The sequence below is a fragment of the Harpia harpyja genome, chromosome 18 (genome assembly GCF_026419915.1).
Source record: "Harpia harpyja isolate bHarHar1 chromosome 18, bHarHar1 primary haplotype, whole genome shotgun sequence".
Lineage (NCBI taxonomy): Eukaryota > Metazoa > Chordata > Aves > Accipitriformes > Accipitridae > Harpia > Harpia harpyja.
In genome coordinates this window covers 21,323,664-21,342,876 of record NC_068957.1, presented here as the reverse complement: position 1 = coordinate 21,342,876, position 19,213 = coordinate 21,323,664, and the positions used below count along the sequence as shown (strand labels likewise).

The following is a 19,213-nucleotide window of genomic DNA, read 5'->3' as shown; positions in this document are numbered from 1 at the left end:
TCAGCAGTATGAGAGGACAATGAAGTGCTATATTGGCCTTTTAAATGGGTCCCAGAAAGCCTGAGGTCATTGTTATCAACATCTGCCTTCTGTGAAAAAACTGCCAAGATAGAGCTTTTTCTGCATGTAAACAGACATTTATTAATATTGTCAGGTCTTACTGAATATTGTAGTTAGACACTAATAAGATTAGGTAAATTCCAACTTCATTACTTTTCCGTTATCAAAAATCTTTTGTAAACTTACGGTAACCCACTAGTAGCAAAGTATTTTTGTACTTTCTAATTTCTTTTTTATTACCAACACTTTCTAGTCATTGTGTAAGGGACATACGGCTGAACTGTAAAAGATGGCTATTCAAGATCCCAAGAATTTTCTTTTTACAAACTTATATATACTCAGGAAATTTCTTGACTTCCTGGTAAGACAACGACGATAACTTTTCAGTATTTCTTTCTTGTCATTGGAGAAAGGCTAGTCAGTCAGTGATATTTCAAGACTCAATGACTGTAAAATAAAAATTACACATGTATTGATGTCCCAGGTAACAATAGGACTTAGGTATTTGAACCTAAAACTGAGAAATAATGGTTTTGTTAAAACAGATCCTAGATTTGATAGTGCTTATGTACCAGGTGAAAATAAGATGCGTGTTAAAAAAGCATTTGAGTGTTGGGGGGTTTTTTTGTTGTTTGGTGGGTTTTTTTTCTTGCCACTGACATGTAGCTTAAAGATTTTGAGTTTCTGTTTGGATGGGGTATGGCTTGTTCTTCTTACTTCACAGTCCCTTAATTGAATTAGCATACGGGTTTTATTCAGCATAACTCTGCAGGACAGGTTAACTTCCATCTTCATTGTAATGGCTCATATGAATTATACTTCGTATATTTGTGGAACAGTACTGTGTCTTCTTTCCCATTTCATGTGCCAGCATAGATGGGAAGGGTAATAGATTTAGGGAGCTCAAAAACAGATTTAGGATTTTTTTTATTCTGGAGTTGCACTCCAGTCAAGCTCTAAGGTCACTCTCTAGTGCCTGTAATTTAATCAATATGGAGAGTTGGACATGTTGTCCTTCTGAAGTAACTTTTAGCTGCCCTTTAGAAGAGAGAGGTTTTCTAGGACAGACAGGCTGTCTTTTGAATGATGCTGAGTACTTTTTTCCTAAGTCCACAGTGGCAGTAGGGAATAGGTCAGAACTGGTTACTGCTAGAAGATCAGTGTATTTGTTTAATGTTTTAACATAGCTTCAGTTTTTTCATGTGGGCGGTTCCCTCTCCTTGTCTTTTCCACTGAGATGTGGATAATTACCTCTGAAGTGACAAGAATTTTAGCAGTCCCTTGAATATTTACAAATACTACTTGCTGAGGTGGCCAACTTCAAATAGATGTTGATAAAACTTATCTTATTTCCTTTAATATGTATTTGTAGAGGTTGAAGTGCCATTGCAGCTTTCTGTTAAATCTTGATGTACCTACCTTCCAAGTAATTCAGGATTTTTTTATTCTGTTTGTTTTATTCTACTCATGAAGTAGTAATGTGCTGCAGAACAGGGCTAGATTTGAAAGTTAGTCTTCAGCTGTAGGGAAGTTCAGGCGTTAGTATAAAGGCTCAATTCTTTGAAAGCTTGAGCCTCACAGAGTCTAAAATTATTCACAAATACATAGCACTTCGCACTGATTATATGGTTTAGTTAACGTTGTCCGTAGTACCGTTGTGTAGAGTTGCAGGTGCTGACTGTAAAGCTCTGATTGGGGAAAGAGCCTTTTTGTTCCAGAAACGTGAGATCAGTTGGTTTCAGGTGAAGTAATAACTTTGACACAACATTTTTAGTTAACTTCGTAAGTAAGTGTCCTTTAATCTAGAAGTCAGTTCTTGAAAAGTAAATATATTTTCAGAAGGTAATGATTTTCCTTTCACTCAGGCTTTTGTCTGATAGGTACAATTAGGCCTGATAATTGATATGTTTCTGAACTGGTTTTATGCAACAATCCCCTCCCCCTGCATTTCTGTCTTGTTTTTACATGTATACCAGCCTAACTTACCCTGCACAACTTTTACCCCTGTACCTTCTCATAAAAGAAACCTGTCATGAGTCTATCCAATGAAGATTTAAGTGTGCACAGCAAGCATTTGATAAACACTTTAAAGAACACATTAAATGACTTGGGACAGGATATATTTAGGTAATCCCTTATGTTGCTCTTGAGAGAAGAAAGGGAAAAATCTGTAGTATTGCAAATTGTAAAAGTTCTTAATGTTAAATAAATCTTAATATCAAAGATGTGCAGAATTTTCTTGTTACCAGTTTCCTTATGATTTAAAAGATAAGTTGAAGTAAGGAGGAATAGTTCAAATAGAATAGAGTAGAGAGTTTACCCAGCTTTCAGTTTAGGTGAAAAGTAAATGGCTCCCTACCACTATTTCTCTTGTCTAGGTCGGGTAGTTTTGGGGTCATGGATAACATGATATGAGCTGAAATAACTATAAAATGAGGTACAGAAACTTGAGGGATGCTTATGAGTGCTAAGTGACACCCTAAAATCTTGAAAAGCTCCCCTGCAAACGTATGAAAGGGACAAATAACTTTAATTTTGATCTTATATTCTATTAGTAATTATAGGAGAACTTGGAAGGTGGACTGAGGGAGAAATTATAAATATTTGTAGGTAGAATTATTATCCCTTGCATTTGTCATTATCCTTGGACATCTAGTGAAATATATTTGCTTGTCACTGTTTTCCAGTTACTTAACTTTAGGAACATAAGGAATTAAAGAAAAAAAAATCTCAGTAGTAATTTGTCTAGAGAATTCTGGACAGATAAGTGGTCATCTGTGAACATTGTTTTGAAAAAGTCACTGGGTCTGATTTTTAAAGGGGAAAATATCTGATTTGCATTCTTATATCTGTGAATTAGTGTCTCCAAGTAGATAAAAACTCTTCTAGTGGCTGGTGGTAGTGAGTCAAGAGTCAAGGTAATTGCTTCTTGTTGGTTGATACAAGGCTGCTTTAGGGTGGTTTATGGCATTATTACTGTAAAACTGTCAGGTTCCATTATCCTGACATCCCTTTGGGGGACTGACTGAAGACTGGAGGAGAAAGTCTTGCTTCCAGGCACGGTAAGTTCAGTGAGTTACGGTGAGGGACAAGTTGGTGTATCTTTTTGCATTCAAGGCTCTGATTTTCACACTAGCTGTCATGAAACAATAATACATAACTTAGCATGTCTCTGTGTGGGAAGGATGATAGACTCAAGCTGAAAGGCACAAATCTGTCAAATGGGGATCTTCACTTCATCTATCTTATATGAATATTATCTTTCGCTGATGTCCAGACAGATCAGTATGCTAGTTATCACACATGTGGTGATGCTTTCTGAGCATAACACACTAAGGATTTGTTTACATAGTCCTCTTGAAACCAACAACACTTACAAATTAATATTTTCCCAAAATACACTAAGTAAAAGCTTCAATTTCATTTATATGGAAAAAAAATCATCAATTACACAATCTATAATGCTCTCAATAGTAAACCACAATAAAAGCAGTAACAAAAACCCCATGTATCTCAAAATTATAGTTTGGTTTGCATATATGCATGATATTGGAACTGCAAATATGCAATGTCAAGCAAAGTTACAAAGTGTGTTGTATTCTTAAGCAGTTATGCTGAAGTATCCTCATGTGCATGGTGAATTTGCCATTGTATAGCAAACATAAAATGTAGTGTGCCTCTGAGGCAAGTTAATAGAAAAATATTAAATGTCATGTTCAAAATCAGTTAACTCCTATTTCATGTTCAACTGATTTTTCTAAACTTGACTTAATTTTGTTTTTTATGAATACTTTAAAAATCTTTACAGGTTGCCAAAATTTCTAATGTCGGCAATATCTGAATTGGCTACAGGTGTAAAATATATGGCAGAAATAGTGTTTTCCAGATGTCATTTGTGTGTTACAAGTTTTAAAGTAAGCTCACTCATTAACTGAGCTTTCTGAAGGTCTTTGAAGGTTTCACATAAGCAAGAGTATACTGAAAACTTTTTTTTCTCTTTGCTGTAGGTTTAGATGCTGGTGATGTTTACCTGGAGGATAGGTGTTTTTAGTGTGCTTGTTTGGTTTTGGATAGCTGTATCTTATGAGCTACTTGGAGGAAAGAAACAAATCAGTGTTACTAGCTCAAAATAAGTCTAGCTTAAGAGAACTTGAGACTTGTGAGGGTTTATGAAGCATGTGAATATAGACAGGTAAAAATATTTCATAAAGTGCTGAATGATCATTGAAGTTGAGATTTTTTTTTCCACCAGTTAATTGCAAAAATTATTGGGTAAACATTTTATAAGTGCAGACAAACAAAGTGCTCTAGGAAGATCTCTCTGAAACTTAAATCTGAAGCCATAATTTTTACTTGTCACTTGATCAGACTTCATTTGATTTCAGTAGAAGCTGCCTTAAGTCTTGAGCTTTTCCTTGTGTTGCGCTTGCCATAAAATCCTTCTCAGTTTCAGAGGGTAAGAAACTATTATTTTTATTTGATTTGACTTCCTCTATTTTCTCCTTTCTACAAGATGCAAGCAGGAAGACAACAGTTTTAATTGGATATTGCTACAGAGTATGCTGTTACAGTTGCACGTAGATTTCTTGCGTGTGTCACTTCTTGGAAAATTAATTTGAGTTGGGATAGGAGAAATGTGCACTGTGTCTCAACATATTTCACACTCTTCCTGGGGGCTATGTTTAAAAATGCATGCAAGTAAAAAATTCTAAATTGAAATTCTAATTTTTACAGCTATCATTAGCTTTCCTCATGACAAACTAACATTGAAATTCAGTCTTTGGAAAATCAATACCTTCACAGTCTGAAATGAAATAAATTTATCAGTGCTTTTGAGGAATAAATGCTTTTATCAATTATAAAAGCAGCTCCTGATTGTTTAACCCATATATACAGTTTTTAAAAATCAGAACAATTTTGAAAACTGTATATAGAAATGAACCCCAAATTTGCTAGCAGAGTAGTCAGGTGAAGAGGATGACATCAGTGCATGCCTTCCTAATGTATTAAGGTGCTCTTGATGCCTGTCGTGGTTTAACCCCAGCCAGTAACTAAGCACCACGCGGCCGCTCACTCATTTCCTGGCCCCCCCCCCCCCCCCCCCAGTGGGATGGGAAAGAGAATCAGAAAAAAAAGTAAAACTCATGGGTTGAGATAAGAACAGTTTAATAGAAAAGAAAAGAAGAAACTAATAATGATAATGATAACACTAATAAAATGATAGTAGTAATAACAAAGGGATTGGAATATACAAGTGATGCACAGTGCAATTGCTTACCACCTGCTGACTGACACCCAGTTAGTTCCTGAGTGGTGCTTCCCCCCCCCCCAGCCCCACTCCCCCCAGTTTATATACTGGGCATGACATCATATGGTATGGAATACCCCCTTGGCCACTTTGGGTCAGCTGCCCTGGCTGTGTCCCCTCCCAACTTCTTGTGCCCCTCCAGCCTTCTTGCTGGCTGGGCATGAGAAGCTGAAAAATCCTTGACTTAGTCAACACTATTTAGGAGCAACTGAAAACATCAGTGTGTTATCAACATTCTTCTCATACTAAATCCAAAACATAACACTATACCAGCTGCTAGGAAGACAGTTAACTCTACCCCAGCCAAAACCAGGACAATGCCTTACAGTGTAATGAAAAATGCAAGGATAGAGAAGAGTGAGGAATTCAGCAGATCTCTGCTAAGTTTTCATGACTCAGTGATTTTCAGACAACTTGCAAGAATTTCAGGGGCCTCAGATTCCATCACATGTTCCCGTTTGCTGTTGTTTTTATACTTCCCTAACCTGTGTGTTGTTCCAAGTTTTTTGCTACCAAATATAGCTAGCAGGGCACACATTGATCTTGCAGCCATCCAACAAGTGGTTTATAAGCCTGTTCTTGACTCTGTGGTAAGTCACCTGATTTATTTGTGTTTTTCTTTCCTGTGCTGTTGAAAATGCATCTGTCCTACCTGCTTTGCATAGATCACCCCCCCGCCCCCCCCCCCCCAAAAAAACAACAACAAAAAAAACTTAGGGATCAAATATGGCCTTCAGGTTTCTGACTGTTATATCTCTCCAGATCTGATAGGTGAGAACAGTGCTAACAAATTACCTCTTCTGGGAACTTTTTCTCAGATGCAGTAGAAGAAATAATTCTGGCTTAGACTATATATATATATTTAGCAATTTTATTTATGGGACATCTTTTATTCTGGCAGGTTGCTAACTGTGCACTTACGACAAATTATACTGCACCCATAATCTTTACTACGATCTCAAAATCTACAATATTTTAAAGACTTCATATTTTGTATGTCACAAAGGAAAGAGGTAGGAGCCTTTTCAAAATACGCTGACAGTTTACGGCCATTATGCTGGTACATTATTTTTATATATTCAGTGTCAGTATCTATGAATAAAGATGTTTCTCTTTGGCCCCTATTTTATCTTTAAAGAATGACCTGACATAGGTTTCTGAATTTCAGACCCTTTATTAATTATGTTAGTGAAACTGACTTTGGTTTTCTGCTTGATATAGTAGTCATCACCAGTGTATCCAACAGGATTTTTAAATTTTTGGTAATTTTCTTAGTTAAAAAGTTTGTCACTAAACTTGTTTATTACTAAATAAGAACCTTATTACTAAAGGCAGCAAAAGCTATCAGCATCCAAGCATGAAACATGTTATGTTTAAAAACCATTATTTTTTTGACCAACTTAAAAAGAATTATCACAAGTTCTAGAAGAGAATTAACTGATCATACTCTGTATTGCTGCATGGAATGTGAAAGTTCTTTGGATCCACAGTAATTCTAGTTTCAGAATAATTTTGTGAGGATTTTTTTTTCTGCTTCGTATTGTAATGGATGCAGCAATACATATTTTACTTGTATTTTGGATGACTGTCATGACAAAGCTTGAATTAGGTTTCCAGCAGACTGCATGCAAATCCTAAAATTACTCCTATTATTAAAAATGCTGAGTTATTCATGAATAGTTGTCTTTTTTACATATACATATGAAACGATCAAAAAAAAATACTACTATTTCCAAAATGTTCAGTAAAGAAAAAATGAATGATAATATTCACAAAACTTACAAATTTTTCTTTTGTCCAGCTCACTTTTCTGTGACCTCTGTTTTTGGGAGGGATGAAGATTTCCAATTTTTAAGATGTATTTTGAAAATAGTAGAGGTGGTTTCAGTTTTTCCTGGTTTTAGTTTTAATAAAATACATAATAAAATTTTAGAGGAGTTTTTACAATAATAATGTGTTCTTGATTTTAATTTTGCTTTTAGCTTTCTAGTATTGAATGTAAGTGATAGAGATTTAAATAATCCTAGCTGGTTTTCCCTCAAATACACTGTATGCAATATTTTTCTTCCTTTCAAGAAAAGTACAGGGAGGAGAAAAAGGTAAATCCAAAATTATATTATTTTAGCTGTGAAAGAATACATTTAAATCGAGTGTCAACCATGGATCGTGGCACTTGACTGCATTAGTATGGTTATTTTTATTCCTGAAAGAAAGGTTTATTACAAAGTAATTTATATTCTCCAGCCCAGAAATATAATTGGTCTGAACACTGAAGTCCCGTAGAGCTTTTGAAGCGGGGACATGTAGCAAAGAGCATTTCAGACAATTTTAAAGAAAGGAAAAGAAACATTAGCAAAAGGAATGAATTCTGAGTCATCAGCTGTCAGTATTGAAATACATTTTTCTCACATTGTGCTATAATTGCTGGCTTTATTAATGTGATGTGTATTATTGCTTTCGTTATTGGTGATGTTCCAAAGCCAAATAATTGTAGGTTTTTTCCTTTGCTTTATCAAGGAAATTGACATTTTCTGTTTGATTGTTTGTTTTTTTTTTTTTCCCTTTCTCTTTTGAGTCAGGGTGTTCCTCTGTGCTTTTCAGAATGGGATATTATATGGCTTTTTCACTTTGAGGTTACTTTTTCCTCTTCATTTTAACCCCAGCCGTATAATTTTCATCCTCATTTCCATTGGGGACTTTTCAAACCTATTTGTTGTAGCACATTTAAAGGTATAAACAAAGTAGTAGCTTCTGTTTTGTTCCCCATATTGTTTCCCATGGAACCTCAAAAATAGCATTCTGGCAGTTATATATTAGTATTTTCCATTGTTGAATTGACCTTTGTATGGAAAGCCAATACAAAATGTGAATACCATAATTTGAAAGTCAGTCTCACAAATAGACCGTAAAAGATTGATAGAACTTCCCTGCTTTCCATCAGTTGCACACCTTTTATTGTTTCACATAAATGAAATATTCATCAAAGATGAATATCCAAGATACTTGCTATGCTTTTAAAATACCAGAACATGAATCAGTTCCTTGAAGTTTACAATTACCTAGTTCTCTGTAAGATTTTACATAATTTTATGATTCTTTAACTTCTGAAGTAGTCCGGTAGTTGTCTCTTGCTCATAAAAAAATTGTCATTTGAATAACTTAAAGCTTCAACTGCCAACATAATCCAGAGTTCTTGGCAACTAAGTTAAATGACTAACTAGACTTTGCCTAACTTAAAGAAAAAAAAAATTTATTGTGTGTTTTTAATATCTGCATCTGATATTTTTTTATTATTCAGATTTTGGAGTGCATTGTGTTAAGAATTTATGACCTTTACTGTACGCCTTCACATATGAATTTTAGCTGGACTTTTGTCTTTCTAGTCTTTCCCTGTCTCTGTTTTCAAAATCTCAAATAGTTATCTCTGCCAGCCCAGTTGTTTCTGCTAAGTACTTAAATGATGACAGCAGTAGACAGCATGGACAGCAATAGAATCTATTTTGTTTATGTGGTGTTTTTTGCTTTCAAGGTTGCTTGTGAGGGTGGGGTCCTAGAAGGCAAAAGTGTGTGCATTTCAATCATAATGAAGGAAAAAATAAACATAAAAAACTGTTCAAAGAGTCTGAATAAAAAAGTAGGAAGGACACAAACCATTCCAATGGTCTTTTTTCTGATACTGTGGTATATGGATGATTATTTACGATGTTTACGACTTCTATAAAAGATCAGTTTTATCATCATTCTTTCTACTAACTTTTGGAGAGAATAAATGAGCAATCTGAATAAAAGTTTTTTCTTATTTACAGCAGTGCTGTATGAGAAATAGTAGTGTCTTCTTTCAAAGTGCCTAGACAGTTTTCTAAAAGAGTACAACCGACTTGAAATCCTGTTCTAATTTTGTAATGGTATCTAAACCAGTATTATTTGTGCTTTCATGTTGTTTTCTGTAACACGTATATTCTGTACTCTGATGACGTGATCTTTGAGGGTCACTGAACTGTGAGGTTTGGCTCATCATGGTTTTGTTACTGGCCTATAATGTATAGAGTAGTTATACATAGTAGGCCTCTATACTAGCCTATAGAGTAGTTGTGAATGAGTCACTTCTGCTTTCTGTGCCTCAGTTTCCTTTATAGCTAATGATGTGAATGATACTGACTTGACCTGGATGGCAATGAATTTCATCTGATCTTGTATCCCATCTCTAACACTTGATATCAGATATTTAAGAGAGACTGTAAGAACAGCACAAACATATTTTCCCAAGCTATTCCTGAGCTTCCACCAAAGACCTGACTAATTTAAGTTAGGCACAGTGGATTTTTTTTCCCCTCATATTTTTTGTTTTTTCTTCGTATACTAGTCAGTGGAACAAGTTTATCTATCAAAAGGTTTTCAGGTGGTAGCTTACATTGTGATGATCAGGAATTTCTGACATGGTTTGCATTTGAAATATTCAGTATTGCTATGGATCAAAAGATACAAGCTCATGCTATAGTGCTGTGTGCTACCTGGCTCTGAAATCACTGAAAACTAAAGAGATATGTTAATATGCATATTAGTGTGGAATGATTGGTTGGCTTTTCCTGCTGGGCAGCTGTTGGAACTAAACAGATTGTGCCTAAGAGCATAATAAGGAAAAACTTTAATAATGCTTAGCCCTCTTGGAAGTTCTGTCGTTTCAGTTGTCATACTCACTTTCACTAATTTAGTCTAGGTTTTGCTGTTTTGTTAAAAGCTATAATGCTCAATTTCAAAACAGATTTCATTTAATTTTACATTTAACGATGGGTTCTTCCACATGTATCCACAGTAGGCCTAATCTTACGGTAACAATGAAGTTAAGTGAGGGTGAAAGTACAGTTTTGACTCTGTAGGTAGAATGCATAACAAATTTAGCAACTAGTTTTGTAGTCTCAGCTTAGGATTTTGAGATGTTACATGGATTCACAATTTAGAGCACTAACTGAAAATTATTTTGTTGCAGTGAGCAGTCCTGCAGACTTCCATGAACAAATTGACTCAGTCCTTTCTTGGAGAATACTTGTTTTGTCTTATTTCAGTATCTCTGAATTTGATGTCTAATGACAGAAGCAGTAGTTGGTAGAATGTCCTAGGCATGTTTTAAAAATAGTAATGTATCTAACAAAAGTTCTGAATTCAAAATCAACTATTTATTTAACTCACTACTTCATAAACATAAGAAATTGAGTTCTTGTTCGCAGCTTAATACCTTAATATGCAAGAATCCTAACCCTCTAAAAATCCATTAAACCCTTTAAAATAAAGAAACAGAAATTAAGTTATTGTAAAAATCAAGGTATAGGCTAAGTCTTTGTGTCTAACTTAAAAATTGTTTAGGGAGTGTTTTAAGTTAAATCATTTGACCTGTGTTTCATTTTCCATGCTGAAGGTCAGTTTCCCAGTTGGTGGACATAAGTTAACGTGGTTTTGCTGGATTTTAGGTTGATTTACTTTAGTAGTCTTGGTTTCGTAGATTCAGTTGTTTACATCACGTTTTTAGAATATGAAGGCTAAACTTCACATTGAATTATTCAGAGCATGTTATCATCCCCAGAGGGTGCTTTCTTACAACCATTTTCCTAATTCTAACCTATATGTGGCTGAGAGATGCTGTCTTTGTTAGCAAGTGTCTCAAAGCAAGATTAATTCTGTGGGCATTGTGATGGCTCTTTAACCTGAGGTTATTACCATAGTGGAGTACTTTTGAAGAATCTAGGGAAAGTTCTCAGTTCCTGTTTGCTGCACTGACACCCTGGTGGTTGAAATCACGTTGGTTGCCCAAAAGCTGTTGATATTTTCTGCTAAGGAAGAGGCTGCAGGTCCAGTTTCTGTGTGCGTATTACAAAGTTTTATTGTACCACAAACAGTATGTGTACTGTTACTTGGAAACATCTGGTTTAGGACAATGATTGAATTAACCTCAGGAAAGAACTTTGAGTGGATCCAGACCTGGGAAAGCTTCCTTTTTCTCTGACTTGGATTACACAAGTCATTACTGGGCAGAAATGGCTTCAATTATCTTTGCTTAATTTGCTTTATCTGGAATAGTACAGTTTGTGTGAGGTCAGTCACATTGCTAAATAACACTTCAGCTATTTTGTTTATTCTGGTGTTAGCTTTCCTGTGGAGATGCACCCCATCATTCACTTTACTACTAAGATTAACCACTCTGTGCAGTTTTTCCCATGAATTGTGGGAGAACTTGTCTCGGCCTCAGAGGATAGATAATTTACAATTTATTGGAGGATACACGTTACCTGGTGGGACTAATCTAGATCTTTGCAAAACGAGATGGTTATTATATTTACCTTCTGAAGCTGGTGTTCTTCACGCTTAAATGTTGGCTTCTTGTGTTCTCTAGTTCTATGGGTTTTTTAGTTTTTTTCCTGTTGGAGGAAAAACCGCTGCTCAGTAGCCAAAATTTACAGTGTATATTCAAGACTGAACTGCTACTAAGGAATATAAACAGTGAGCAAAGACTGAGCAGAAAAGCTGGAATGGAATGATGTGTGTTTGGTGTTTCCCCTGAAACATACCATTCTAATATTCTTGATCTTATTTTCTTTCTTGCAAATCAATTGTATCAATTTCATCACTGATTTTAAGTCTGAGAAATTTCACAAGTGTATTCAATTAAAGTAAAATTGGAATTTTATTTTTGTTTTCAGAAAGGAATATATTCTTGAGTATAACTACTTAGAAAGCTGGGTATCAAATACACTTTTAAGATTTTTTGATGCCAAGCAACTCACAGGGAAGCTGTTTTTAGGAATATAACTTGTTAACTAGAAAGTCATGACAGTTTATGTACTAGAACTTTCAATACACACAGGTAGCACAAGATTTCTTTTCAAAATTGACTTTCAGAGTCGAGTTACTGCCTTACAGTAAGGAAACATTTCTTCCTTTTTATTTTTCTTTTGTTCTACTGATTCAGGTAAATAGGAGTCAGTAACACTGGAGGAGGAAGACGACAAGTTGTCTTCCTGATAAATCCAGCACCAGAAAATACATTTTTGGTTTATCCCCTACATTCCCTGATCAACATGGTGAAAAGACTTTTATTTAATGAGTTTTAGAATTCAGTCTCTCTGGAACTATTTTTAGTACTTACTGTCATTCTGTACGACTTCTCAGCAACTGTCTCTGATTTATTACTCTGAAATTGCAGTATTATTTGTGTAGTGTAGTGGCATCTTGCACTTACATACGTTCACATACTTTTACAGTTTTATATGGTAGTTCCGCTGTTATTTTCTCAGAATAATACAAAAAGGATGAGTTTCTGTTGTTTGGAAAAGCATAGTTTTGTTTCTTTCAAAAGCAAAAATGATCCTGTGGTAGTTAAATGTTCCACAAAAACTTTCTCTTCTTTTGAGTTTTACAAAACCCTTTAAAGGGTGGAGGTCTTGGGAAAGGCTTACTATCATGTTCATTTCAGCAGTATTTGCGACAGGCCTGCAATTCCTAAAGCCCGTTTGTGAAAGCTGGGGGAAGTCTACTCAAAATGAAAGAAGTGAACTCTATTATACAAGGTTTTTTCTCATTCTATTTTTTTTTGTCCACACGAATTGTGAATTTTTTGCATTAAGGCTGTGTATTTTTTTATTTCAAAATTCATAAAGCAGTGATACACACACATCAAAGTATGGTCTCTGCATGTGAAAGAATGTCCTTGTGATGTAAATCCAGGGAACATGTTACCTTATTTATTTTCTTTGTGTTTCTGGATGCTAGGATCCCTGAAGAGAAGGGGAGGTGGGGGGTGGGAGGGTTACTTATGCCATTCAGATTAAAGTTTTGTCAACATTTTTTCCTGAAAGTGTAAGTGTAAAGGGAAGATACAGTGGTTTTACTCATGGCTGAACTTTAGTTTAAAAGGGCCTCAGATCAAATAAGATAATCTTGCTAAACAACTTTGTGGAAAAACTACAGCATCAGAGGTTAGGATATGGATTTGTCTTAATGCAGGTGCCATGTATTTCAAGAAATCATGTACCTTAGCTGCAATTTTGTGTGTGTGTGTATAAGTAGGAGTGAGATAATAACAATACATTAATTTAATGAACGTTGGTTTGCAATATTTGTACTCCTTTTAAACAAAGGACAAACGTTTTCTATTTTATTTTTTGTTTTTCTGTTTGTCACGAGCTAGATCCATATGTGTCCATCACCCCTCATTCCCACTAAAATTACTGGAAGCTGAGGATACTGGACAGTCTCTGCTTTAGGGTAAAGGAATCTTCAGAAACGTCTCAGTGGTTTCTATTTTCTTGTATACAAGTCGCTGTCAGTTTTAATCTCCTTCTGCCTGAAAGTAGTGATCTGGTTATAAGCAGGTAGTGAATAGGAGGGCATTACAGGTTCACACTGCTCCAACACCCAGTCAGCATTCATCTGAGAGCTCTAAAATGTGCGATTAGGAGCCTAAGATACCTTGTTTGGCTGTTGAAGCAAAATGAGGTTGTGATTTAGGAGCTGTTCTGAACAGCAATACAGAACTGTTAGCTGTTACCTCCGAAAGCACAGTGATGCATTGGAGAATTAAATCACTAAAACATGTACTCATCTATTTCTCTTTTTTAGAGATACTTGGTTCTGTTCCTGTTGCTGTTCTCAAGTAGGAAGTTGAGCAAATATGTAATTGTCACACATATAATGCAAATATTAAATTTCATTTGTTGAATATGTTGTTGCCTAGTATAAATCCTAATTTGTTTCTTCATTATGTATCTGTAGTGTGACTCCAAAGACAGAGAACATACTGAAGGGACGGGTCAGGTATCTGGAGCTTTAGCTGTGGAAACATGGGTATTCAGAGCAAAGCTCAAACATATTTAATACCTTAATCTGAACACCTTCAGGTGTGTTGAAAATGTAGTTTCCTGTTCAATAGGATGTCTGAGAATATTTCTGAACAACTATAATGGGGGAGGTTAAGAGGGGACCTTACTTCCCTAAATTGCCTTACCTGCAGCTAGTGACCTTTCTTCTTTTGGTAAGAGTGTCTCTAAATGAAAGAACTTTTGTTTAAAGTTTAAAATCCTAAAGTTTAGTTTTTAAAGTTTAAAGTTCTAAAGTTTAGTTTAAAATGTGAGTGGTAATTTGGAAGTGGCTGGCTCTTTCAGACAAGCTACAAACCTTGGACAAGTGATAAAATGTCTCTGTACTTCAATTTCCCATTTTTAGATAGTGCCACAACTATTTATACAGCAGGAGTATTGGAAGATAAATTCCATAAAGTTTTGTGGTGCAGCTGCATATTTTGCTGATATATGTAATTGTATGTCTACAGTACATTGTGCAAGACCATTCAAGTGACAACCCAGTTCCTGCTGCCACTTTTTTGTAAGCAATTATCTTGGTAATTTTATATCATGTTAATGCAGTAATGTGGATACACCATTACTCCTACCCTAGTTTGCAGAGGTATGCGAAGTGAATTCTTACTAAAAGAAAAGTTTTGTGGGTTTTGTTTTGTTTTGTTTTAATTGTCATCTGTGGTTCAAAAGAGAAGTTAGATTTCATTTAAAAAAAAAAAAAGTTGAAACAGCATTTCACAGACTGAAGATGGAATATGGGAAGAGAGTTACTCTTGGAACCTGCTACGGTCTTGAAAATGTTAAGTGTGTGTATTGCTACTTTCCATCTCTCCATGTTCTCTCCCTTGTAAAGATTGTAGATTAAAAATATTAACACATTTTAGGCATGGAGTTTCAGGCTTGCTTTAAGCGTAGACTGGAGAAATTAGGGCAGTGAAAAAGCAAATGTATTAAAAATGTAGTATTCACTGTCTCTAATTGTTGCTCCTTAATGGAGGTGAACATGATCTCATAAATATGTTCTGAGAATTGGATGCCAAGATTGAGGATGCAAAAATATTCAGTCTTAGAAAAAATATCTGTCTGTCTTAGAAAATAAAGTTGACAATGTTCAGAATATGACAAAATTGAAAGGAACTCTTTACAGAAAGGAACAAATCATCTGAAAGGATTAAGGAGGCTCAAGCAATGTAATTGTTAGAACTGTTTCAGTCTTTTTGTAGTAACATTAAATTCAGATTTCCAAGGAAGTAATTCTGTGTTTAGGTATACCTTCTAGCCATTTTTCTTCTTCTTCAGAAAATCAGTATTAAATGCATTGATTGTCTGCTTCTTCATTCCATATTATGCTTTTTACTGTTCCTTTCCAGCATGAAATGGTTCATTATGATCCTTATGTTCTATTGATCCCATCTACAGCATTTTGCTTTCTGTCTGCTGCTTCATAGGATGAGTAAGGTTTGCGTGTGGTTGTATATAGGGAGAGGAAATCTTTGGCAGTGCTTTACATTTATAGAAGCTCCTTTATAATTGGAGGTGGAAAAATAACAAGTTATGATATAGACATTGCTAATAAATTATGTCCTTAACTTCTATGTAGAGATGGAGCTAATTAGGATTCTGAATGCAGAAAATTCACTTTAGGTTCATGCATGATTGGAAGCTTCCAAGTCCTACTTTTACTGTGGATTTGAAACTGTAAGTTCAGTTTATTCAGAGCTAAGCTTTGGCTTGCTTCAAAGGAAACCATGTGAAACTGTGTGATACTGACAGAGAACCATAAAATGAACAAAACTCATAGGAATTTTGGCCTACAAATTAAAAGTCTTTAGTTGTTTTGAAAACGAGCTAGTGTTTCAAATATTTAAGCAACTTTGCATCTGCTGAGTTTTCCATTATAAAAATTTCTTATCTTTGTAATTTTATTTTCTCCTTTGAGGTGCTGTCAGTTTGTAAGGTAACCGTTGGTATTAATAACACATATTTCAAGTAACTCTGGGTTGTAAGCTGTGCAATGTGAGGAGGGTAGTGACTGTGCAGTCTTTAAACAGGACAGCTGTCCAACAAGTTTTATTTTTCTAGAATACATGAACACATGAATTGCACACTGTGTAAGTAATAGCAGACAAGGGACCTTCGTTAGAGCTACAACACTTAGGATATTATAGATCTGAGTGTACTAATATGCACCTATTATAGGAACTTACATCCATTATTGCCTATTGTGTAGAATATTTTGTGTTTAAGGCTTTAGCTTGGCTTTGGGAATTCACATTTTCACATCCCAAGTAACACCTTTTAAAGAAAAATGCAAGTTTAATTTTCAGCTTTTATTAAAAATACTGTCTACTGTATAACTGTTGTCCAGTTTTCTGCATTAGGAATTGAAATTGTGCTACTATACTCTTTTCTTTGCTAATATAACACTACAGGTATAGAGCAGTTCCATATGTCTTGACAAAAGATGAGGAAACAGTGGCTGGGACCTATCTTGTAAATCTGCAGGAGACCTGCAAAGGTTTTCTCTGTTGTTCCGTCTGAAATAACTAGCAGTTAGCAAGCATGCGTTATTTTCTGGACCTTCTGAAAAGATTTTAGGGTCCTTTGGACACAAGATTGCATTTCAGCTGATCTTTTTATCTTTTTTTCGTTCCTTTTTTCTTTTTTTCTCTTTTAAACTTTTTGTTCATTTTATTTCCTGTTACTGCTGTATTTGGCCTGCTAGAGTTTAGTCACTCTAAATCTGCTTATTTTAGATTTCAGGCAGAGTAAGATTTCTAGAAATAATAAAACTAGCTGATTTTTAAGAGGATTGTTGGCAGGTAATAAATGTGTGCACTTCTAGCCTGTTGCAATATTCATTTAAGTGAGTTACTGTAGAACATTAGTAAAAGTTCATTATATGCTTGTTGTTTAGCCCTTGACTTTTGTTTTAAGATTCAGCTGAACTAAAGACACACATCCTATAATGTGTTTGCCATTTACAGTGCATGAAGATAAGTATTGATAATAAGTATAGAGCAAAGTTGTAGACACAAAATAATGAGCTGTCTTTGCTCCTGTGTCTTTCTCTAAAGGTTCAGAATACTCTTCTTGAATGAAGATCGGGGACAGTGTTGATCCATTGTCAGTTAACAATATATAGTTATATACAATTATATAATTTGTCACATTTTAAGACATAATCACTAATAGACTGTCTTAATTTCAGAGTACTTTGCATCACAAGCAGTCGTTTTTATATGGTTATTTAGGACAATACTCTTTCCCTTCCCTATTTCTTTGAGAAATTAGTACTTACTATCAACTTACTGGTCTGCAGGCATCAGTTCATAAGTGATGTTTTGAACACAACAGACCATGCCACTGTTATGAGCGTTAACCAGAAGCTGGTCTTTTTTCCCATTCCTCTCGACAACGTCCAGGTAGTCAATACCCCATGGATTTAATGAAATACTGTGGTACTGCATTATGTATGTCTAGGGGAAAGTTATGTGTAGACTTTAGATGCACTTTGTCACATGCAGTCCTGTCCATAATACTAGAAGCTCTTCTAGCTTATCACATTAAAAGTCCATGTGTCATTGATTATGTATTTATTAATTTACCTAAATGTTACAATTTTTTAAAAAACTCTCTAATTTTTTATTTACATGACAGCCCAAAACAGCTCCGAAAAGGACGTTTGGATCCATTACAAATGATCAGGTAAATATACAGTAGGGAATGTTCAACAAGAATGCCAATTTCATTATTTCAGAGACTACTGTGTGCATGAATCCACTGAAAAGGATGTTGTGAAAATTGAATAAGGTAACAGAGGTGCTTATTGCCCTGATAAAGAATCTTGTGATCAGGGCCAGAGCCTCTAGAAGCTAATCCTGGCTCTGAGATGGGCATAACCTTGTTTTGCCTCAAATAGTTGGGGTATATTGCTTAAACTGTATTTTTAGATTAAAAAAGTCCACCTTTTTTATTTCTCACTCCTATCCTTCTGTAGTGGTGGAGATAATAATGTAGCAGATTATTTTTACCAGTCAGTCATTTTAATGGTGAAAGGTACTATATGAATGTTAATTATCTATTATGCTTTTCCTATGAACTCCTACCCTTCCTAATGTGAACAAAACCTTCAGATCACTGGGATAATGTGACTCAGGTACAGTTCAGTCCAAATAACAATCTGACCTTAATGGAAATTTTCACTTCACTGAGGTTTTAATGATGATAGAGCCATTTACTTCAACATAAAGAATTTAATCCTGAAGGTTTTTCTTCATGTTTCTCTCAGAATTTTTAGTTCTCAATTTCTTTTCTCATAAGGGAGAGAACTAGATATATATAATCTTAAAAATGTGTTTCTTGAATGTTTCATCATTTTCTGGAGTGTTTAGAATGGGAGAACTGTCCATTCTTAGAAAATGTGTTTCTTAAAATGCAGCATAATGTCACACCTAACCTTACCCCTTAAACAACATGAAATAGGCTTGCTTGAATTAGGAGAAAGTATAACTTTCTGTAACTCTTTTTTTGGTGGTTTAAAAAGATGTATAAACCTGTAATGAATAGCTAGAAATACTCTTGGATAATATTTTTCCATAGAAAATTACTCAAGTGTTAATAATTAAATTGGAAGAGATCTTTGCATTCTTTTCCATTTCTCTAGTAGTTTACTGCTAATGATGGGGGAACTGAAGCTCTGTATTTTATATCAAACTTGTATGCTATAATGAAAAATATCTTTCTCATACTGGATAGTTAAAAGCAGAAATGGGTATGCATATGTATAGCTGCATGTATTCAAAGTCTATATGAAGTGTTTGTTGTAGTTGTGAGATCTAATGACAGAATAATCAGTGCCCATCTGTCAACTTGTGTACAAATAAAGAAGTAAAAGATAGCTGACAGGTTTTTTTTTTCTCTAGCTTCTGTTACCTTTTTTTTTTTTCTGGAAATCTGTGTTAAAGCATAGAATATATGCTTTTCTCAGTAATTACGA

General features: G+C 34.9%; 1 protein-coding gene across 2 annotated transcripts in view; it reads left to right on the top strand.

Moving 5' to 3' along the window:
* PCDH11X (protocadherin 11 X-linked) overlaps positions 1 to 19,213 on the top strand; it is a 513,397-nt gene that overhangs the window by 57,956 nt on the left and 436,228 nt on the right. For both annotated transcript variants that reach the window (XM_052813538.1, XM_052813539.1), the window contains exon 3: positions 17,875 to 17,922. In XM_052813538.1, coding sequence (XP_052669498.1) covers positions 17,875 to 17,922 — 48 coding nt within the window. The remainder of the gene's footprint in view (positions 1 to 17,874; positions 17,923 to 19,213) is intronic.